Source organism: Capsicum annuum, chromosome 1 (genome assembly GCF_002878395.1).
Source record: "Capsicum annuum cultivar UCD-10X-F1 chromosome 1, UCD10Xv1.1, whole genome shotgun sequence".
Classification (NCBI taxonomy): domain Eukaryota; kingdom Viridiplantae; phylum Streptophyta; class Magnoliopsida; order Solanales; family Solanaceae; genus Capsicum; species Capsicum annuum.
In genome coordinates this window covers 151,458,725-151,483,426 of record NC_061111.1, presented here as the reverse complement: position 1 = coordinate 151,483,426, position 24,702 = coordinate 151,458,725, and the positions used below count along the sequence as shown (strand labels likewise).

At 33.5% G+C, this 24,702-nt stretch overlaps 1 protein-coding gene across 1 annotated transcript; it reads left to right on the top strand.

Annotated features, from left to right (window-relative positions):
• The first annotated feature begins 20,853 nt into the window (after positions 1-20,853).
• On the top strand, positions 20,854-23,076 carry LOC124885204 (receptor-like protein Cf-9 homolog). The gene is made up of 3 exons (XM_047411958.1): positions 20,854-21,493; positions 21,679-21,802; positions 21,861-23,076. The coding sequence occupies exons 1-3, from the start codon at positions 20,854-20,856 to the stop codon at positions 23,074-23,076; spliced, it is 1,980 nt and encodes a 659-aa protein (XP_047267914.1).
• The last annotated feature ends 1,626 nt before the right edge of the window (positions 23,077-24,702 follow it).

Genomic DNA, 24,702 nt, shown 5'->3' with positions numbered 1-24,702 from the left:
GCAATATTTGTCAACAAATACATAAGCATAAAAGAGGAGGCAAGCAAGGAAATACGGGTATGTTAATGAGACATATAAGTGATAATCACGAAAGAGAGTTATTTATTGCAAAAGGTGGTGAGGATGTTGGTGGGCTAACACAAACTAGAATGGACCCAACAACCGATCAGTTAATTAATAAGCATAATAAATTGAGGGACCGGGAAGAAATATTAAAAATGGTAGTTGTGGGTTGTTTTTCTTCCAGTTTTCCTTCTTCGGATGCTTTTATTCATTATATTCAAGCAATTTATAATTCTATGTTTAATGGTATTGCTAGAAGTACTTGTCAGACCGATATTTTTAGACTTCATTTACAATATGTTTTTTTATTTATCTACATTGTTAAAAAATATTCAATGTAGCATGACTCTAACTTCTGATCTTGGTCGTGCTGTTAATAAAAATGATTATTTAACCATTACTTGTCACTGGATAGAGTAATTTTGTTATGCAAAAATGTATTCTAACTTTTTTGTATGATAAAGATCGTAAACATACTGGAGAATTTATCGCTGAATTGATTGGTAAAGTTACAAATTTTATGGTATTGAAAATAAAGTCTTATGAATTGCTTTTGATAATGCTTCTAACAATAAGACTGCTATTTCAAAGTTAAAAGTTAGGCTCTCTCCGCCGTTACCTAAAATATTTTACGTTAAGTGTGCTTGTCATATATATAATTTAATTGTAAGAAATGGTCTTGAATTTTTTGAGCTTTATATTGAAAAAATTCGGCTTGCTGTTGGTTTTATTCAAGGAAATAATCAAAGAAAAAGAATTAGAAAATTTAAAGTTAAATGTCAACAAAATGGACTTGCACTGATATTGATGCCTGAAGAATGTGATACTAGATGGAATGCTACGTATGATTTTTTAAAAACTTGTCATACTTATAGAGTTCCTATTACACTAACTTTTAACCAACATTGTGGTTCATTTGCTGATTCGGCTGAATGTATGCTACATGATTCTGATTGGGCTGTAATTGATGATCTTGTTAAGTTTTTGAAAAAAATTTATATAGTTACGGTTGAATTTTTTGGTGCTTATTATCCTACTGTTTGTAATATTTAGCATATATAGCCGATATTTTTGGTTTGCTCAAAAAATATAAGAATACAGAAGGTTACAAGGAAACTGTTGGTGCTATGTTTGCTAAATTTAAAAAATATTTTTTCCCGATTTCTCCTATTTACTTGGTTGGTGTTATGCTAAATCCGTGTATGAAATATGCTACTATGTGCCACTTTAGTACTCTTATTTATTCTAACTTAGAGATAAATACTAATAATGATTCTGATAATGAAGAACAAGAACAACCAAATTTGTAGACGACTAAGGGTGATGCGAACGCTTACATAGATAAATTATATAACCATTATGCTGATTTACTTGATTTAGCTGTACCGACAAATATCACTCCAACTGTTGCTCCTCATCCTCCGATGAGCCATCATCTTCTAAAAGGCTGGTACATAGTGATTTTCTTGATCACTTTTATGATTTAAACTATTGGAACAGTGTTGAGGCGAGAACTTACACAACAACTTATCGGAAGAGCTTAAGTGTTATCTTCGAACGCCGCTAGAGGATCGTAGAAGACGGATCAATGCATTAGATTTGTGGAAGAATAATGAAACACAATATCATGTGCTTTCAAGATTAGCTAGAGATATATTGAATGTTCCCATGCCAACCGTTGCATCGGAGAACGCTTTTAGTCAAGGACGACAACAGCTTGGAGACAACCGACATTCATTGGGAAGCAATGCTATAAATGTTCTAGTTTGCCTTAGAGATTGGATTAGAGTGGAGCGAAGAAATCAAGGAATGGAGGTGGAGCAGAAAGACGAACATAAAATTGAAGAAATTATGACTTCAAGGAAGAACTCAGCAGAATCAAGTTCAATGCATGATTTTGCCCCCATTGATTTTGACTATCCTATGCCAGTTCTCGTTAATGTTAACATGGATGAGTTGGAAAAAATGATGAAAACTTTATAGATTTTTCATTCATGTACATTATAAATTTTGAATCATTTTGCAATCAATAAAATATAACATTCATTGACTCCTTACTTTGTAATTTTTTTCATTTAATGATTTAAATTGAATTTCTAGTTTAAATTAAATACTTAGTTTTAATATATTACTAATTTACTATCAAGTTTTACACTAAGTAAATAATTAAACATAACAAACATATAACCATATATATACACATAATGAAAAAATAAATTTCTTTTAAGTTCAAAACCTCAAGTATTATTAATTTATTATATTAAGTAGCATATTATTTAAAGCAGTACACATATTGAATGGTATGTATATATGTGTATATATATAGAGTATAGAATCTAAAGTAGTATATATTTAAGGTATACATGTGTATATGTTTTATAAATTAGTATATAACTATATATATATAGTGTGTGTGTATATATTGTAGTATATATAAATTAGTATATATCTTCTAGTATATGTTTTATTTGAAGTAGTACATATATTGAATGGTATGTATATATGTATATATATTTTCTATAGACTCTAAAAGAGTATATATTTAACGTATACACGTGTATATGTTTTATAAATTAGTATATAACTATAGATATAGTGTGTGTATATATTGTAGTATGTATAAATTAGTACATATATCTAGTAGTATATGTTTTATTTAAAGTAGTACATATATTGAATGATTCAGATATATGTGTATATATAGAATATAGACTATAAAAGAGTATATATTTAACGTATACATGTGTATATGTTTTATAAATTAGTATATAACTATATATATAGCGTGTGTATATATTGTAGTATATATAAATTAGTATATATCTTGTAGTACATGTTTTATTTAAAGTAGTACATATATTGAATGGTACGTATATATGTGTATATATAGAATATCGACTCTAAAGTAGTATATATTTAACGTATACATGTGTATATGTTTTATAAATTAGTATATAACTATATATATATATAGTATGTGTATATATTGTAGTATATATAAATTAGTATATATCTTGTAGTATATGTTTTATTTAAAGTAGTAGATTTATTGAATGGTATGTATATATGTGTATATATAGAATATATACTCTAAAGTAGTATATATTTAAGGTATACATGTGTCTATATTTTATAAATTAGTATATAACTATATATATATAGTGTGTGTGTATATTGTAGTATATCTAAATTAGTATATATCTTGTAGTATATGTTTTATTTAAAGTAGTACATATATTGAATAGTATGTATATATGTGTATATATAGAATATATACTCTAAAGTAGTATATATTTAAGGTATACATGTGTATATGTTTTATAAATTAGTATATATATTGTAGTATATATCTTGTAGTATATGTTTTATTTAAAGTAGTATATACATTTAACTAACGTATAGTCGTATACACGATTACATGTGTAATTGTGTATATGTGTATATGTTTTTTAAATTTTAATGTAGTATATACAATATATATAGTGTGTATATTGTTTAACATATTTAAAATGTATATAGGTGGGTATATATAGTGTATATTGGAGAAAAAATATTTAATTTTTTTTAAAGTTTTGATTGGATTTTTGACCAAGTTTACACGGGTTGGACCGGGTTAGATTTATTGGGCCGGTCCGGGTTGTTTCTAAAGATACTACTATTGGGCCCAAAACCGAACTGGCTCGTTAAATCTGGCCCACATCTGGCCCAGCCCATAACCCGGTTAAAAGTGACGGGCCAATTTCGGATTGACCCGGCCCGACCCAGTTAATAGGTTTAGTTGTTGTTCTTATTTATAGACAGAAAAGTGTTGAGTTGAGTGAGCTTCTCTTCAGCTCATTGACAACTCAGCATAACCGACTAACAACTTAACAACTTGCCTAACAACTTCTTCAACTAACTTTGTAACTAACTCACCAAATAACCATCTGACTAACTACTTTATCAATATCAATACAATTGTGAGCTATTCAATGGAACAGTAACTCTGTACATTAATATATACAGATGCAGTGATGCATTGATCACATATATATGTTGAAACACTCCCCCTCAAGCTGCAGGGTGGATTATGTTAAGCACACCAAGCTTTTCTAACAAGTATGCATATTGAGCTTGACTTAAAACCTTGGTGAGAAGGTCAATAACTTGATCAAGAGTGTGAACATAAGTGGCCTATATCAAGCTATTCTTGATCTTGTCTCTGATGAAATGACAATCTATTTCAATGTGTTTTGTCCTCTCATGAAACACTGAATTATTGGCCAATTGTATAGATGAATTGCTCTTACTAAATACTGAAATGGGCAGAGTAATGGGCTTATTGATTTCTTGGAACAATCCAACTAGCCAAGTTACCTCTGCAACTGTTGAAGCCATGTTTCTATATTTAGCTTCAGCAAAACTTCTAGACACAGTGTGTTGTTTCTTGGACTTTTAAGAGATTAATAATCTACCAAAATAAATAACATATCCAGTAACTGAACGTTTAGTATTAGTTTGTGTAGCCTAACCTGAGTCACACCAACAAGTGAGAGTGGTAGAAGAATCAACTTTCAACCAAATGCCTTGACCAACTGAACCTTTGAGGTATCTTACTACTCTAGTAGCAGCCTTCCAATGTGAGTGCTTAGGATATTGCATGAACTGGCTGAGAGTTTAGACAACAAAGCTAATATCAGATCTTGTGATAGTAACATACATGAGCTTGCTTATCAGTCTTTGATAAGAAAAAACATCAGACAACAACTCATCTCCTTGTACACCTGTGGATTGATCATATTCAAGTGTTGTCAATCTGAGATTAGACTCCGAAGAGGTAAGGGTAGGCTTAGAACCACTAAGACCTGTATTATAAATTAACACAAGGATGTAGTTTGTTTTATTTAATATCACCCAAGAAGCTGATCTGAGGATCTCAATACCTAAGAAGTACTTGAGATCACCCAAGTTCTTCATTCTGAACTGCTTATGTAACTTATCTTTGATTGTATTAATCAAAGTACTGCTGCTACCAGTAATAAGTAGGCCATCAACATACACCAAAACTATCACTGCATAAACACCTTTACGTAGAGTGAAGAGAGAATAATCATGAGCACTCTGCGTGAAACCATCATCAAGTAAAGCATTAGTGAGTTTGAGATTACATTGTTTGAAAACTTTCTTGAGACCATACAGGGATTTAAGTAACTTGCAAACTCTATTCTCCATTTGTCTTCTGAAACCTTAAGGTAGTTTTATATATACTTCTTCTTCAAGATCACCTTGTAAGAATGCATTATAAACATCCATCTGATGAAGAGTCCAGCCTTTAGATACTGCTACAACAATTACATACCTAACTGTTACCATTTTAGCAACTGGTGAGTATGTTTCATGATAATGTAGCCCTTCTTGCTGGCTATATCCCTTGGACACTAACCTTTGTTTAAACCTTTCTACCTCCCCATTTGCAAGATATTTTATTTTGTATATCCACTTGGAACCCACAGTGTTTTCTTGCCTTTGGGCAAGTCAACAATAGTTCATGTATTGTTAGCCTCTAATGCCTAGATTTCCAATTTCATAACTTCCACCCATCTGTCATCCTTTATAGCTTGCTTAAAGTGCTGGGGTTCAATCAAATTGGAGAACTTTTACAAGCAACATTACTAAGTAAAGCTTGTTTTTCTTTAAGACAAGTTGTTGGCTAAGGGATGCTTACACCTTTGGATCTTAGAGGTATCAATATAGTCATACATCCACACAGGTAGTCTAACAGTTCTAGTAGGCTTGCTGGTAGATGTTTGAGTCAGGGGGGGGGGGGGGATAAACTAGACTATCTTCTCTATTACTTGTGTTAGGTATATCTAGATCAGGTGCAGCAGTATCAGTAAGAACATCAGCTTCAATGGAATAATGCTCATCAGGAACCTCATCAGGAATATCATCATCTGTGGAGTTTAAGAACTCAGTGATATCTTCACTAGCTTTAGAAACTATTGCAGGCTGTAAGTCCTTCTGTGATGGATAAAATAGGATTGTGTATCTCTACTAAAAATCAACTTTTTGGATTGCAATTCCATAAGTAAGTACCCCTTTTGAGACTATGAATATCCTACTAACACAATAAGTTTTGTCCTTTCAGAAAACTTATCACCTTTAGGAACAACTGTTACATAGCATAGACATCCAATCACCCTTAAGTGAGAACGTTTGGGATCCTTGGATAATAAAAGATGCAATGGGCTTCTACCATTTAAAACTGAGGATGGTAGCCTATTCATGATGTATATAATAATCCTCATACATAATCCCTAATACTTGATTGACAAATGAAATTGAAATTTTAGAGCTCTAGTTATTTTTAGTATCTGTCTATGCTTCCTCTCTATAACTTTATTCTGTTGTGGAGTGTGAGGATAACTAGTTTGATGCAAAATTCCCAAAGACTGGAATAATTTACGGCATTGAGAATTGATAAAATCAGTCCCATTGTCAGACCTTATGGTCTTTATTAATACTCTAAATTGTGTCTTGATCATAGATATGAAGGTCTTAATAACCACTATGGCTTCAGAATTCAATTGTAACATATGTACCCAAGTGTATCTACTGTAATCATCAACTATAGTCAAAAAATAGTACTTATTATCAAAAGTAACATTTCTATAAGGGCCCCAAAGATCCATGTGTACAAGCTCAAAACATGTTGAACATTTTGAAGTACTATGAGGGAGTGGTAATCTTGTTTGTTTAGCTAGTGGACATACTGTACGTTTATTCAACATATCTACATCATTATAAATCTTCAAAAAATCTAATGATCTTAGAACCTGTGAAACTGGATGTCCAAGTCTTTTGTGTCACAGTGTGCAACTTGGAATAGAAACTTCTACAATGAACTTGCTGTGCTTTAATACTACAGAACTAGTGTTATCTTTCCATTCTTCTCTAAGTATATAAAGGTCACCCTCCTGTCTACCAATCCCTTTCATCTTGCCACTGAAGAGGTCCTGAAATATATAGAAATCAGGATAGAAGAAAATAAAACAAGAAACTTCCTTGGTTATTTTAACAACAGACAGTAGATTAAGTTTGAAGTTTGTGACAAAAAGAACATCCTTGATCACACCATCTGCAAATACATAAGCCTCTTCAATATGAGAAATTTTTACTTTATCACCAGTAGTAAGGTGTAGTTTGTCCTTTTGATTTGATACTAGGATTGTACTATTTCTGAACATGTGTTTATGTGCAGCCACATAATGTGTAGCCTCTGAGTCCATAATCCAATTGTCAGAATAAGTTTTGGACAGAAACAAGTGGTTATACCTGTCATGTTGACTTGTTTCATGTTGTTGGTGTCTTTGTTCAACATGCTCATAATTTGAGTTTATTATTCATCTGTGAATGTGTGAGCCTTTGCCAGTGGTGCAAGTCCCTGATCATGACTTGAACCAGCAACATCAACTTGTCCTGCTACCACATTGGCTGTTTGAGAAGGCTTACCAGTTGTGTTGTTGCCACTACCATATGAGGAATAACTGTTACCACTACTATATGACTTGGGATTAGCCATAATGTACCCTTGTTTTTTTTTATTCTTCCAATCAGTAGGATAGACAATCAGTTTATAGCAACTCTCTTTGGTATGACCTGTGAGATGATAATAATCACACTTTATGCCTTTGTATTTGGAACTTCCCTATCCATAACCATAAGAACCATAATTTTGATTCACCTACATGGCTAGTGGTTCTAATCTATCATGTACAACGAACATATAAGAGGAATGCTGGATTTCATCCTCAACAAGCATGGCATAAGCTTGATTGATAGTAGGAGTTACTCCCTTGAGTAAAATTTGTCTCCAAGCTTGATCATAGGACTCATTTAAGCCACTAAAAAACTGTAAGAGTCTCAATTGACACATATGATCTGAATATTCCTTAGACATAGGGCAATCACAGCTAGGATTAGGAACCAACACATCATACTCACTCCACAAACTTTTTAATTTAGTGAAATAAACTGATATTGAATCAATGCCTTGAGACAACATATTGATTTCACGGTGCAACTGATAGATGCACATACGATTCACTTTGTCAAATCTCTCTTTCAGATCTTTCCAGACAGCATAAGCATTTGTAGCATAAACAATGCCAGATAGCAGGCTCTCACTGACTGTGTTCATAATCTAGGATAAGACAATCGCATTACATGTCTTTCATTGCTCATGAAGTTCCTCTCTATACGAGTCCTTGCTGCAAGATCCAGTAACAAAATCAAACTTCTTCTTTCCTAATAGTGCAATGCGCATTAACGATTCCACAAGTTGTAATTTTTTGAACCAGTGAGTTTGATGGGAACGAGTACAACATTAGAGCTATCTGAAGCACTAATAAAAAGTGGATCACTTTGATCAATCTTAGGAGCTATGGTTGAACAGATTGAATCAACAATCAAGAAGAAGAAGAAAAAGCCGATAACAAAGATCACACAAATTTGGATTTCAATCGAGAAGAAGAAGAAGCCGATAACAGAGATCACACAAATTCATCGAGATTTGCAGTAATAGAATGAGAAGTGAACTGCTCTGATACCATGTGAAATTCTAGCACAACAGCTAGATCATTCATGATCAATGAAGGAAAATGTAAAAGTAGAGCTAAACTTTATTGATTCATTAGCTTTACATTATTGTTGTTGCTCTTATTTATAGACAGAAGAGTGTTGAGCTGGGTAAGCTTCTCTCCAGTTTATTGACAACTCAGCATAACCGACTAACAACCTAACAACTTGCCTAACAACTTCTTCAACTAACTCTATAACTAACTCACCAAATAACCAACTGACTAACTACTTTATCAATATCAATACAGTTGTGAGCTATTTAATGGAATAGTAACTCTGTACATTTACATATACAGATGCAGTGATGCATTGATCACATATGCATGTTGAAACAGAGGGAAACTCGAGGGATAATCTATGATTGATGAAAATGCTCCTTATTTTTATTTTTTTCTATATTTATATAATTCAAACTCAAGACATTTTGATTAAGAGTCGAGAGATTACACCTTTTTCAATATCTCCTTGATGGTGTAAATTTTCAGTAAACCATAATTGTAAACTCACGAAGTAGGATTATTTCAGTGAAATTTTTTAAATCATTTTAGTAAATATCTTTACCCATTTTATTTCTAATGATGCCTTTATGATTTTGAAAAATTGATGGCCGGAACTTGGAGGCAATTAGAGAAACATAAAAAGGTACTACTATACATGATTAATTTATCCGATAGTCAATAAAAATCATATAAATTGACAGCCACTTCAATTTAATTAATTGATAAAAATGCCAATTTGTGATGAATATTTTAAATAAAATAAAGAAGTTTTTGTTTTCCATTTTTCAAAGAGAGATAAGATTTAGAGATAAGTCACAACCGAAAAGGCTAAAACTGGTGAATCTCAAAAATAGACCCAACCGTTTTCAAATTTTAGCCCCAAATAAAAAAGCTTCCTCAAAATAGCCTTTTACCTATTAACTAATTTTTTTTGGACAAAATTGCCCCTAATCAATGGAGTAAATTACATAAATGATCCTCATAATGCATAACAATTCCATATTTATATCTTTCAACTTTTTTGTTCTCTTTTTAATTTTACTTTGGTTTTTATTTTTTCTTTTCTCTTTTTATTTTTAATTTTCTCAACCTTTACCTTTTTCCTTTTTCCCTCTCAACTTCTTTTTTTTCTTTTTTCTTTTATATTATTTTTATTTTTTATTTTTTCTTTCCTATTTTTTTTTTGTTCTTTTTAGTTTTTCTCAACCCTTACTTTTTTTCTTTACATCTTTCAACGTCTACTTTTACAAAAAAAAAAAAAATATTTTTTATTTTTCTTTAATTTTTTTCTTTTTAATTTTTTCTCGACCTTTATTTTTATTTAATCTTTCTTTTTTTAATCAACCTTTATGTTTTTCCTATTCTCTCTCAACTTCTACATTTTCTTTGAATTTTATTTTTTTAATATTTTTCTTCATTTTCTTCTTTTTTCGTAATTTTATTATTTTTGTTCGTTTCTTGGATTTCTTCAATTCAAGTTACATCTCATGAGCAAGAGTTGATACTATCACATTATAAGGGCAAGACTTATGACTTTCGAACAATAAGCTACGTTTCATGGGCAAGAGTCGACACTACCACATTGTATTTTGATTTATGAGATGTTTTATAACTCTTACCTTAGAGGAAAGACTTAGCTTAGGGACTTTCAAACAATAAATTATGCCCCACGGGCAAGAGTTGACTCTACCACGTTATATTTTTATTTATGAGATGTTCTACGACTATTGCCTTAGAGGCAAGACTTAGCTTAAAGACTTTCAAACAACAAGTTATATTTCATAGGCAAGAGTTGACACTACCACATTGTATTTTGATTTATGGATGTTCAACAACTATTGTCTTAGAGGCGAGACTTAGCTCAAGGACTTTCAAACAACAAATTATGCCCCACGGGCAAGAGTTGACTCTATCACGTTATGTCTTCATTTATGAGATGTTCTACAACTATTGCCTTAGAGGCAAGACTTAGCTCAAGGACTTTCAAAATACAAATTATGCCCCATAGGTAAAAGTTGACACTACCACGTTATGTTTTCATTTATGAGATGTTTTACAACTCTTGCCTTAGAGGCAAGACTTAATTAGCTCAAGAACTTTCAAACTACAAATTATGCCCACAAGCAAGAGTCGACATTACCAAAATGTATTTTGATTTATGAGATGTTCTACAACCATTGTCTTAGAGGCAAAACTTAGCTCAAGGACTTTCAAACAACAAATTATGCCCCACGAGCAAGAGTTGACTCTACCACGTTATGTCTTCATTTATGAGATGTTTTACAACTATTGCCTTAGAGTCAAGACTTGGCTCAAGGTCTTTCAAACTACAAATTATGCCCTACGGGCAAGAGTTGACACTACCACGGTATGTCTTCATTTATGAGATGTTCTACAACTCTTGCCTTAGAGGTAAGACTTAATTAGCTCAAGGACTTTTAAACTACAAATTATGTCCCATGGGCAAGAGTTGACTCTACCACGTTATATTTTTATTTATGAGATATTCTACAACTATCGCCTTAGAGGAAAGACTTAGCTCATGGACTTTCAAACTACAAATTATTCCCCACGGACAAGAGTTGACACTACCACGTTATGTCTTCATTTATGGGATGTTCTACAACACTTGCCTTAGAGGCAAAACTTAGCTCAAGGACTTTCAAATAATAAATTATGCCCCACGGGTAAAAGTTGACACTATCACGTTATGTCTTTATTTATTAGATGTTCTACAACTCTTGTCTTAGAGGTAAGACTTAATTAGTTCAAGGACATTCAAACTGCAAATTATGCCCCATGAGCAAGAGTTGACTCTACCACATTATATTTTTATTTATGAGATGTTCTACAACTATTGCCTTAGAGGCAAGACTTAGCTCATGGACTTTCAAACTACAAATTATGGCCCACGGGCAAGACTTGACACTACCACGTTATGTCTTCATTTATGGGATGTTCTACAACTCTTGCCTTAGAGGCAAGACTTAGCTCAAGGACTCAAACCCACGGGTAAGAGTTGACACTACTACATTATGCCTTTATTTATGAGATATTCTACAACTCTCGCCTTAGAGACACGACTTATCTAAAATTTTCAAAGAATTTCGTAACAATAATTTATGCCCTTAAATTTGCTTTGATGTCAAAAAAAGAAGATACCTTTGCGGATTGTTTAATTTTTTATTTATTAGCAAAATATAATAGAAGTTGAGAAAAAAAGAAAAAAGCGATCAAACAAAATAGAGAAATAAAAAAAAGTTTGAGAAAAAAAAAGGAAAGAAAAAAATAAAGATCAAGAAAAAAGTGAAGAATTAAAAAAATTGAAAAAACTAAAAATGAGAGGAAAAATAAAAATAAAATTTGAGAAAAATGAGGGAAAAAAAGAGAACTGAAAAAGGTAAAAAGCGTCAAATAAAATAGAGAAATAAAAAAAAGAGTGAGAAAAAAAGCCAAGAAAAAAATAAAGATTAAGAAAAAAGTGAAGAATTAAAAAAATTGAGAATGTAAAAAATGAGAGAAAAAAATAAAAATAAAGTTTGAGAAAAATGAGGGAAAAAAAGAGAACCGATAAAAACAAAACAAAAAAAAGGTTAAAGACAAATGAATTAAAAAAAAAGAGAAAAAAAGAAATAGATAATTCTTGAGAAAAAAATAAAGGTTGAGACAAATGAATTAAAACATGAAAATAAAATTAAAGGAAAAAAAAGTAAAAATAATAAAAAATAGAATAATAAAATTAAAGAAAAAATAAAAAGGTGAAAATAATAAAAAATAGAATAATTAAATTAAAGGAAAAAATAAAAAGTGAAAATAATAAAAAATAAAATTTGAGAGACAAATAAGTATGAAAAATTTTAAAAATATATTTGAGGCGTAGAGGGGCAAAATGGTACTTGTACTATACTTAAAAAGTAAGAAAGGTTAGTCTTTAAAGACATTTCTTATTGAGGTCAAATATCTAAAGCCACCCATATTTGGGTCTATGAAATGTAATTTTCTGCGAATCATCACTCGGCAGGCCAGCACCTTAACTTTTAAACTAATGGACCAACCTTAAATACTTCCATAATTTAAATGTGTCACATAAGTAAATTATGGGAGTAACTTCGGTGGAAGATAGCATGCGGAAAATTAGGTCAAGATGGTTTGAGCACGTAATGAGGCGGCACACGAATGCCTCGGTACAGATGTGTGAGAGGCTGACTATGGATGATTTCGGACGAGATAGAGGTAGGTCAAAGAAATATTGGAGGGAGATGATTAAGCATGGCATGGAGTAATTGCAACTTAAAGATATGACCCTTGATAGGAATGTGTAGAGGACTCAGATTAGGGGATAGAGTTAGTGGATAGAAGTGCGTCCCTACTAATAGGGAGGAGTGTTTTGTTTGTAGTTGTGCTTGTAGTTATAGGGTTATGCATGTGTCTTGTAATTTCTTATTCGTGGTGTTTTGTTGATTTATGTGATTTCGGGTAGATAGTTTATAGTATTACTATGTGGGTGTCTTGTTTCGTTTATTATATAGTGGTGTGTTACCTCATTTTGTTTGTTTTTATGTTATCTGATTGTTATATTGTTATTTGTCTTGAGCCGGAAGTCTATCAGAAACGACGTCTCTACTTCATCCGATCAGGCAGTAGCTTTGTAGGAATACATCAAATATTTTATTGACTAATTGTTGTAGTATTTACATAAAGTAAATTTTTGGTAGAACGTTTTATTTCCCCATATATAAATGTGAATTGTAATTACAAAATACTCCCAAAGTAGAAACGAAAGAAAAACTAAAACATCATATGATAGACTGCGCCGATGGAGCGTTTTTGTTCATATAATCATCCAATAAAGTTGTACGTTAGCGAAATATTAAAACTCACATTTACTCTTTCCATTTCTAAAAATCGAGAAGACTGACCCTGTATTAAATTTTTAAATAATGGTTGTTAATTTGAGAGGAGTCCTTGTTTCAACTATCTGCAGCTTTTCGACCTTTTGAAAAAAAAAAAACACATTCTTTTAAGATAAGAAAAACGAAAAAGAAATTAGAAAATGAATTGAGCAAAAAACATTTTAGAATAGTAACTTATGTGCAATAAACGTCGTCTGGATAAAAGTTAAATAATTTCTAACATCATAGTTAAAGTATTATCTTATCGTAGATTTTATTAGACAATATCGACTTATAATTTGATGCAGAAAGAAGAACTTGTGCATTGATTTGAGCTATATTTCGTTAAAAAATGAATAAAATCAAAATGAAATACTATCGACTTTTGCATTGTTGCTTTCTTTGAAATTTCCATGGAAAAAGTTGTTCATTGACATGACTATGGACCATCTAATTTCTTATTGGTGCAATTGGATTACCACTCAAAAAATTTCCATATGCATCAAAACATATGATTTACTATAACCAAGTGATAAAATAATGTGGGAATTAATACATATTAATGAATCGTGCTTAAGTGTTTAATATGGTACAAGAACATCTTTCGTGATTTTCGGGGTGGGTGTGAATTTTCTTTCAAAAGAAAGTATTACCTTGTTGTCACTTTCACATGACATTTCCACTAAAAGACTATGAAACATGTTAAAGTTAGATTTTTTTTGGATAGTATTGATTTTTTTGGTAAAGTTTCTAGAATAATTTAGTGCAGTATTTAGAATAATCATTTTGAAGAAAAATATAGATATTTTAGGTAGAAAATTTTAGAAAGTTAGAAGTGTAGTCTTTTTAATATTTGTATTTTGAAAAAGTCTACATATTTTAGATTGTTACATATTGAGGAAGATATTTGCAGAAAAGAATAGAAAATGTTAAATTTGTAGTATTTAGAATCATTCCTAAACAAAGTATAATAAGGGATAACATTAAGCATTTGTGATCAGCCCAACCAATTTCAATAAATCTTCTTCTATGGACCGATTCTCCTATCTAAAATCTTCATTTTTTATAGCTTCTTTTTCTTTAGTTGAATCTTTCAATTTTAATTAATTTCTCCAATCATACTTTTCTTGTGCAATTCTCTACAAAGACTATATTGACTTAGAATATCTCATTCATTAATTTGGAACTTTAAAGTTGATGTAGAAATAGGAAGTAACAATTAAGTTGCTCAAAATCCACTGTACTAATTTTCTTTCGAAGGAAAAGTAATACTCTGTTGTCACTTTCACATGACATTTCCACGAAAAGAGTGTATCGACTTAGAATGTCTCATTCATTAAGTTGGAACTTTTAAGTCTGATGTAGATATAGGAAGTAGTAACAATTAAGTTGCTCAATATCCACTGCATTAATTTTCTTTGAGAAGACCTACAAGACTTGACTCCCTGTAACATCCACTTGTATAAATTTTTCATGAATTTTGATCTGATACCAACACAACACAAATCATATAATATTTCTTGGTTTCTTCTCTTCAATATTTTCTATACTATCCTCTTACAAAAATGGGCTACCTGCTCCTCCCATTTATACTATATTCTTGTTGTCTCTGTCAACTTGTTTTTTCTTCATTCTCACCTCAATCATGCAGCAAAGATCAATCTCTTGCCCTCATGACATTTAAGCAAGCATTCGTCGTACATGATTCATCTAAATCCGCTACTTGTGATTTCTACGGTCAGCAATCTTATGGAAAAACAAGCTCACGGAATACGAGTATAGATTGTTGCTTATGGGATGGAGTGAAATGCAATGTGTTGACTGGTCATGTCATTGAACTTGAACTCGGTTGCAGCAGTCTTGAGGGGAAGTATTACATTTTGTGGACTGTCCACGTGGACAGTTAGTTAGTCAGTTTCCCAATTAGTTACTAATCCTGTGACTTAGTCAGTTAGTTAGTTGCCAGCTGTCATTGAGATATTTTTCCTTCTTCTTCTGCTTCTTCACTACACCTCTATATATAGAGGGTTGATGTACAAGAGAGAGTAGATTAGATATTTTCCTCAATACAAATTACAGGTTCCAGCTTCTTCTCTATTCTCTTCTGTTAAGAGTTCACCATTGTTGCAGAGTTGAGCTTTTCAAGCTCACATTTTAACATGGTATCAACGCGGTTAACGATGATTGCGTAAGGATTACGGTTGAGATTTTTTTTACGGGCGAATTTCCATTTTTTCTTCAAATTCCAGCTCGAATTGCTAGAAAATTCATCAATGGCGACAACGAAGATCGATTATAATCATCCACTGTATATTGGCCCGTCAGACACATCAGGATCTGTGATAATTCCTATCAAACTCACAGGATCTGATAATTACGGGATATGGAGTAGGTCAATGAAAATTGCACTACTCGGCAAGAGGAAATATGGATTTGTAACAGGTGTTTGTACAAAGGACTCAATGAAGGAAGAATGGCAGGAGCAGTGGGAAACATGGAATGCTATTGTATTATCGTGGTTAATGAATACTGTTGCTGAAGAACTTTTAGGTGGAATTGTGTATGCTACAAGTGCGCACAAGGTATGGGAGGACCGCAAGGAACGATTTGACAAAGTAAATTGAATCAGGATCTATCAACTTCATAGAGAAATCACCACTCTTTCTCAAGGTACAGATTCTGTTTCCGCTTATTTTAGCAAATTAAAGAATTTGTGGAGTGAGTATGATGCTATTGTGCCTTCGCCTAGTTGTGATTGCCCTAAATCAAAGGATTATGTAGATCACCTGTATGAGATGAGGTTAATACAGTTTTAAGTGGATTAAATGATTCATATGATCAAGCTCGAAGACAGATATTGTTAAAGAGTATCACTCCATCCATAAACTAAGCTTATGCAATGATAATTGAAGATGAAGTTCAACATTCTGCTTATCAGAATTCAGTAGTTGAAAAATTTGATCCAATGATCATGCAATCTAGTCGAGGTCAGAATTTTAACAGAGGAAACCAGAACTATCATCAAGGAAATCAGTTTTTTAGAGGAAGAAAGCCTTTTATGCAGTGTGAGTATTGTCATCTTACTGGTCATACTAAGGATAACTGCTACAAGTTAATTGGTTATCCTAATGATTGGAAACAAAGGAAGAAAGGTGAATATAGTGAAGGAAATGGTGGAAATTATAAAGGAGGAAAATCATTAGCTTCTGTTAACCATGGAGGATATGGAGTCCAAGTTGGAAGTAGTAGCCAACGGTTATTCACTTCTGCAAACAATGTATCAGGGAAACATGAGGATCCTGGAAAAATAGCATCTACCAGTCATCCATCTGGTAGTCATGAAGTTAACAATACATATGTGGCAAAAGGACATGGATTCACGGAAGAGGAGTACAAACAAATACTAGGACTGCTGAATAAAGATCAAGATCCAGAGGCTAGTTACAGCATGACAGGTAATGCTACCTGCTTAACGCGTAATTGTTTTTCAGAAGAGTGGATAGTAGACTTCGGTGCTTCTCACCATATAGCATCAAGGAACACTTGTTGGCAGCAATTGATAGATGTACCTCAAAGAAGGACCAGGTGAATTTATCCACAGGAGCCAAAGTTGATGCTTCATATGTTGGTAGTGCTCCTATATTTGAGAAGGACATAGTGAAAAATGTGTTATTTGTTCTAGATTTCAGATTTAATCTGTTATCAGTATAAAAAATTACAAGGGAATTATCTTGTTTTGTCTCCTTTTACCCTGACTTCTGTGTCTTTCAGGACCTTCACAGTGGCAGGGTGAAGGGGATTAGTAAGGAAAATGGAGGTTTATACATCTTCAGGAATAAAATTGCACTGTCTAAGCAAACTAATTCAAAGAAAGCTGCTCATCAGAAAAGTCAAACTCAAACACTTGTGGCTGCTGTGCCTGATCAATATTGTAAACTTTGGCATCGAAGACTTGGTCATGCTTCTGCACAAGCCATGAAACACCTGAAGTTGCTGCACAACAACAAGGAAGATGAATTGTTGAATAAATGTTCAATTTGCCCGCTAACTAAGCAAACTAGACTATCTTTTCCAACTAGTAGTTCTAGAGCTAATCTACCTTTTGAACTTGTGCATATGGATCTTTGGGGACCCTACAGAACCCCCACCTTTGATAAAAAATAATACTTTCTAACTGTGGTGGATGACTATAGTAGATTTACCTGGGTTCACTTGTTACAGCTTAAGTCTGAAACTCTTGTAGTAATCAAGCATTTTCTGATAATGATAAAAACTCAGTTTAATGCACATGTTAAAGTGGTTAGATCTGATAATGATACAGAATTTTTCAATTCTCAATGTATGAGTATGTTTCAGGACCTAGGCATAATACATCAAAGCATTTGTGTTCATACACCACAACAGAATGGCGTAGTAGAAAGGAAGCATAGACATATACTTAATGTAGAAAGAGCTATTAGATTTGAGTCTCATATGCCACTTAAATATTGGGGAAAGTGTGTTGTTGCTTCAGTTTATTTGTTGAATAGGTTACCATCTTCGGCGTTAAATGGAAAAATACCATATGAAGTGTTATACTCTAAATCTCCATCTCTGTCTCATTTGAGAGTGATTGGATGCTTGTGTTATGTTTCTACTGTGCCTAAAGGTGACAAGTTTGCAGAAAGGGCTAAACCAACAATCTTAATGGGATACTTCGACACTTAGAAGGGTTACTTGCTCCTTGATCTCCACACTAAATAGTTTTTCGTTAGTAGAGATGTTATATTTAAGGAACATGTCTTTCCTTTTGCTCTTCAACAAGGTGTGGTTCAATATCCAACCCTATCACTCTCATCCAATCCAATAGGAATTGATTCAGAACAAGCTGGTGTTACTGATACAGAACCTACAATTGAACCAAATGAAGTTCGTTTATTCCCTGAGAATATTACACCTCAAGTTGACCCTCCTCAACTCAGACATACCACAAGACCTATCAGGCAACCTATTTGGATGAAGGATTATGTCGCTCCTACCACGAAGAAATCTAGTAAATATCCTCTAGCTAATCATCTTTCTTATGATAAGGTTAGTCTATCTTATCATAGATATTTGCCCAATTTTTCTGCATTGGTAGAGCCTAGAAATTTTCAGGAAGAAGCGACAGATGCCAAGTGAATTCAAGCTATGCAACAAGAAATGCAGGCACTGGAAGATAATAACACCTGGGAAATGGTAGATTTGCCTCCAGGATAGCATGCTATCAGATCAAAATGGGTCTATAAGATCAAATACCAAGCAAATAGAGAAATGGAGAGATACAATTAAAGATTAGTTGCCAAAGGCTACAGTCAACAAGAGGGGCTTGATTACCATGAAACATTCTCACCAGTAGACAAAATGGTCACTGTGAGGTGTGTTATTGCATTAGCAGTATCTAAAGGTTGGTTCTTATACCAGATGGATGTATATAATGCTTTTTATAAGGAGATCTTTGTGAGGAGGTATATATGATGATACCAGATGGTTTTAGGAAGCAGGGGGAGCAGAAAAAAGTGTGTCGGTTGCTTAAGTCCTTATATGGACTTAAGCAAGCATCGAGGCAGTGGAATATTAAACTAACTACTGCACTGTTAAATGTTGGATTTACCTAAAGTGTCCATGATTATTCCTTATTTATCTTGAGAAAGAAGAAAGGGATGGTCCTCATTTTGGTATATATGGATGACTTACTAATCACAGGTGACAATATAGAATTAATTGCAGAGGCTAAGGAGGTGCTGCACAAGCAGTTTAAGTTGCAGGACTTAGGTGAACTTAAATTTTTCTTGGGAATTGAGGTTCTCAGATCCAAAGCTGGTGTTATTTTAAATCAGAGGAAGTATGTATTGGAGCTCATTTCTCACATGGCGCTTAGTGGTGCTAAACATGTGACTACACCTTTGGAGCTTAATTGGAAGTTAACTACATTAGACTATGATCAAGCTACCAGTCTTTCTGGATATAATCCCATTAGTGACATTGGTTCGTATCAAATACTGGTGGGAAAGCTTATGTATGCCAGTATCACCAGGCCTGACATCAGCTATGCAGTTTAAACTCTTAGTCAGTTCATGCAATCATCCAAACAGTCTCATTGGAAAGCTACAGTTAGAGTGGTCAGATATCTTAAAGGTACTATTGGTCAAGGTGTGTGGCTTCAAGCTGAGGTTGCAACTGAGTTGACATGCTGGTGTGATTCTGATTGGGCGGCATGTCTCAATACAAGGAGGTCTGTTACTAGTTATGTAATCAAGTTTGGGGAGTCTTTGATTTCCTGGAAATCCAAGAAGCAACAGATAGTATTAAGGAGTTCTGCAGAGGATGAATACAGAAGTATGGCCTCTTCTGTAGCTGAGGTTACTTGGTTGCTTGGCTTGTTTAAAGAATTGGGTGTGTCTATCCAATTACCTGTTATAGTTTTAAGTGACAGTAAGTCGACTATGCAGCTTGCAACTAATCCCGTCTTTCATGAATGAACTAACCATATTGAGATCGACTGTCACTTCATCGGAGATAAGATCAAGTTTGGCATGATTCATACCATATATGTTCCTACTCAACATCAAGTGGCAGACTTACTGACTAAAGGTTTAGGACATTCTCAACATCAGCACCTCATTGGCAAGCTGGGAGTGCTCAACATTGCACCCTCCAGCTTGAGGGGGCTATTACATTTTGTGGACTGTCCACGTGGACAGTTAGTTAGTCAGTTTCCCAATTAGTTACTAATCCTGTGACTTAGTCAGTTACTTAGTTGCCAGCTGTGATTGAGATATTTTTCTTTCTTCTTCTGCTTCTTCACTACACCTCTATATATAGAGGTTGATGTACAAGAGAGAGTAGATTAGATATTTTCCTCAATACAAATTACATTTTCCAGCTTCTTCTCTATTCTCTTCTGTTAAGAGTTCACCATTGTTGCAGAGTTGAGCTTTTCAAGATCACATTATAACAGGAAGATTGATTCCAATAGCATCCTATTCCAACTCACGCATCTCCAAAGTCTTAACCTTTCTGGGAATGACTTCTCGAATTCACATATTTCACCTAACTTTGGCAAGTTTTCAAGCTTGACACATCTTGATCTTTCCTACTCGGACTTCTCTAGTGAAATTCCTCCTGAAATCTCGCATCTTTACAAATTACATTCTCTCTTTCTTTCATCTTACAGAGGATTAAAACTTGGACCTCTCAGTTTTAAATTTCTCCTTCAGACTTTGACCCAATTAAGAGAGGTTGATCTAGACAGCGTACAGATGAATTTTCCAAAGATGAAACTTGGACCTCTCAGTTTTAAATTTATCCTCAATGGTTATTTTCCAAAGACCAAATGGAACAGTAGTGCATCTATCATGGAGTTGGAGCTCCCTGGAGTAAATTTTTCTAGTAATTTACCTGAATCTATTGGATGCCTAACTTCACTGGTTTATTTGTCACTTGGTTATTGTAACCTCTCAGGACCTATTCCAAAATCTCTTTGGGATCTCACTCATGTAGAATATTTGAACCTTGGAAATAACCATCTTGAAGGATCAATTCCTCTATTTACAAGTGGACTGCAGAACCTTAAAACACTTTCGTTGTCGGGTAACTCGTTGAATGGAGCAATACCATCCTGGATATTCTCTCTGCCATCACTAACTTATTTAGGCTTAGGTTCTAATAGCTTTTCTGGTCAGCTTGAAGATTTCCAGTCTAATTTGCTGGTCGATATTTCCTTAGAAGGGAATAAGTTGCAAGGTTATCTTCCCAAATCAATTCGGAACCTTGTGAACCTAGAGATGCTTCATTTTTCTTCTAACAACTTTAGTGGCAAGATAAATGTCAGCTTCTTTTCAAACCTCAAAAAACTTGAGGAGCTAAATCTTTCTCATAATAGTATTTCACTGATAAATTGTAAGAATAAAATCAAGTCTACCTTCCCTGAATCAATTACACTCTTAGGGTTGTCCGCGTGTGAAATAGATGAATTCAATTTTTTGAGATCAACAAGAATCTTTGGAATTTGGATCTTTCAAATAACAAGATCCAAGGAAGCATTCCTGATTGGGCATGGTCTAATTGGCTGCTTTCGTTGACAGTTCTTAATCTATCTCACAACAAGTTGTCAGTTCTTAATCTATCCTACAACATGTTGACAAGTTTTGACCAGAATTCTCGTCCTCATCTATATTCTGTTGATTTACGATCCAATTCTATTCAAGGGTCTCTACCTATCCTACCACTCTCAGTAAATTTTTTCTTCGTGTCATAATAATCTCAGTGGGGAGATCCCTTCTTCTGTTTGCAATTTGACATCATTAAGAGTTCTATATTTGGCAAGAAACAATTTGAAGGGAGCAATTCCACAATGTTTGGGTAACATGAGTGATCAACTTGAGTTTTTGGATATGCAACACAACAGTTTTTCTGGGGATCTTCAAACAACTTTTGGCCTTAGAAGTGGACTAAAAAGCTTCAACTTGCACGGCAATAAGCTAGAGGGCAAAATCCCAAGATCCTTGGCCAATTGCAAACAATTGGAAGTTCTTGATTTAGGAAACAATCACCTCAATGACACATTCCCTATGTGGCTGGGGATTCTTCCAAAGCTACGAGTTTTAAGCTTGAGATCCAATAAATTGCATGGACCCATTAGAGCTTCACGTAGTATGAAATTGTTTCCTAAGCTTCGAATGTTAGATCTCTCTTGCAATGCTTTTACGGCTGAGATACTAACAAGTCTTTTCCATAATTTGAAAGCCATGAAGAGAATTTATCAAACAGCGAAGGGGCCAAATGATGATTATTATGAAGACTCGGTAACAGTAGTAACAAAGGGGCAGGAACTTGAAGTTGTGAGAATCTTGTCTTTGTACACCACTATGGATCTTTCAATTAACAAATTTGAAGGGCAGATTCGTAGTATGATTGGAGACCTCATTGCACTACGTGTGTTGAATTTATCACATAATGGGTTGCAAGGTCATATACCGACATCACTTGGAAAATTATCCGTAGTCGAATCATTCGACCTTTCATTTAACCAACTTTCGGGAGATATTCCAGAAACACTTGCTTCTCTTACATCTCTTGCAGTTTTAAATCTCTCCCGCAATAATCTTCAAGGATGCATCCCTGGAGGACCTCAATTTGCTACATTTCAGAACAATTCATATGAAGGCAATGATGGATTACGTGGATTCCCACTTTCGAAAGATTGTGGAAGTAGCTGGAGACCAGAGTCAGACAGCACAACGGGTGTGCTGGATCAAGAAAACAATTCTATGCTTCTGAGTGAACTCAGTTGGAAAGTGGTTCTTATGGGATATGGTTCTGGACTGTTTATTGGATCCTCCATTGCATATTTCTTGCTGTCTTCTCGAAACTCAAATTGGCTTTCAAGGATTGCAGACGATCTAGAATACATTATCATTGTGAGAAGGCGAAAGAAGCAGCTAGGACAAAGGCGTTACAGAAGGAGGAACAATGATGTCTAGACAAGTTCCCTGAGGCACAAGATGTAAGGAGGAAATTGCTTGAGCAATAGATGCTTTTTATTATTTATCTTTTTTGGTGTTGTGGAGGTTCCTCCCCTTTTCCTGTACAAGAAAGAAAAGAGAGAATAAATTCTTAGTCCTTTAAGTACTCTATGTTTATGTGCATTTTTTCGTTTTAGTTGTTCCATAAGATTTGTAACATTTCTCAGAATGAACTATTTTTAATTTCATCCAAGCACTAGTAAACCAAAAAAAGTACTATATGTTTTAACAACCCTGTGAAATAATTTATGTACACAGACGAAAGAACAGTAGACGGATAGCAGAAGATGAAGATGATACAAATCTTTTGAATCACTTTCGTAAAAATCGATACCATTTTTAATAGTTTGTGATATTTCGAGAAAAAACTAAAGCACCATTTCTATGTATATTGGAGTCAATTGTTTTACTTCTTTTTATTCTTTAATACAAAGAATCATTGTGAGTGCTATACTGTTCTTTTGCCACGTCATTAAAGTTTATACATTTATGAAGGCATGTTTAAGAGCTGTAATATCTCTGCCAAGAATTTTGAGCGAGATGTTATTGTTGAGCATTGATTTAGATTTAGGATTACAGAGAATCACAGATCTCCATCCAAGTTTGAGCGTTGTGTTTAAGTTTTGGGTAGCATACTTTCGCAGTAGTAACTATTCATTAAAGTTACTTCCATTTTCATTTCTCAGTCGTAATAAAAGGCAAGGCCTAATCCTCATCCTTCATCCGTACCATTTTACTATTTGCAGATTTTGTATTGGTTATATATATTTTCTTCAGCTATGTTCTGTTAAAAAATGAAAAGACAATTTGTCTGTGGTAGATTTCTTTAAAATTTCCACGGAAAGATTTGAACATCGATGTGAGTTAAACAATGGGTTATCTGATTCTCGTTGCAGCAATTGGATTACATTGAAAAACATACCCATACTATGATTAAAGTGATAGCTTAACATTAGAATACATGTTAACCACTCATGCTTAAGTGATAAAATATTATAGGGAAAAAGGTGAAATTTACCCTTCTACTCTGAAAAATTAGCTAATATATCCTTTGTAATACTTTGTAGTCAAATTTATCCTCAGTGTCATGCTTTGGGACAAATTTACCCCTTTACTTTAGAAATTGACTAAATATACCATTCGTCATACTTTGGGGTCAAATTTACTCTTGATGTCATACTTTGAAGCCAATTTACACTCATTGTTAAGAAACTTTTCATATGTACACTTTTTAAATAGAAAAGATCAAATGAATGTTAAATACTCCATTTTTTAAAAATAAAATACACCTTAATCTAATCCGTCTGATCTGACTCGAGCCACAAAAAAGACACAAATAATAAATATATCCCCTTCAGTTCTGTTGGCCAATTTTTCAACGAGATTAAGCCACTAGATATTTATCAGGCATAGCTCATGAAAAATTGATTTGCATCAGTGCAAACACAAAGAAATATATTCCTTTCTCAGTTCGTGGATCTGCATCAGTGCAGAGCTCATGAAAAATGACACTTGACAAACTAATACAATAGATTAGGCCCATTGGATATTCTCTGGATGATTGAGTTAAAAGGTCTCCTAATG

Excerpts from the sequence above, each read along its gene's own strand:
- LOC124885204 (XM_047411958.1), top strand. The coding sequence starts at position 20,854 with ATGAATTTTCCAAAGATGAAACTTGGACCTCTCAGTTTTAAATTTATC. Across the intron at positions 21,494-21,678 it reads TAGTATTTCACTGATAAATT|TTCTTAATCTATCTCACAAC; the intron begins GTAAGAATAAAA and ends TTTCGTTGACAG. Across the intron at positions 21,803-21,860 it reads CGATCCAATTCTATTCAAGG|TGGGGAGATCCCTTCTTCTG; the intron begins GTCTCTACCTAT and ends TAATAATCTCAG.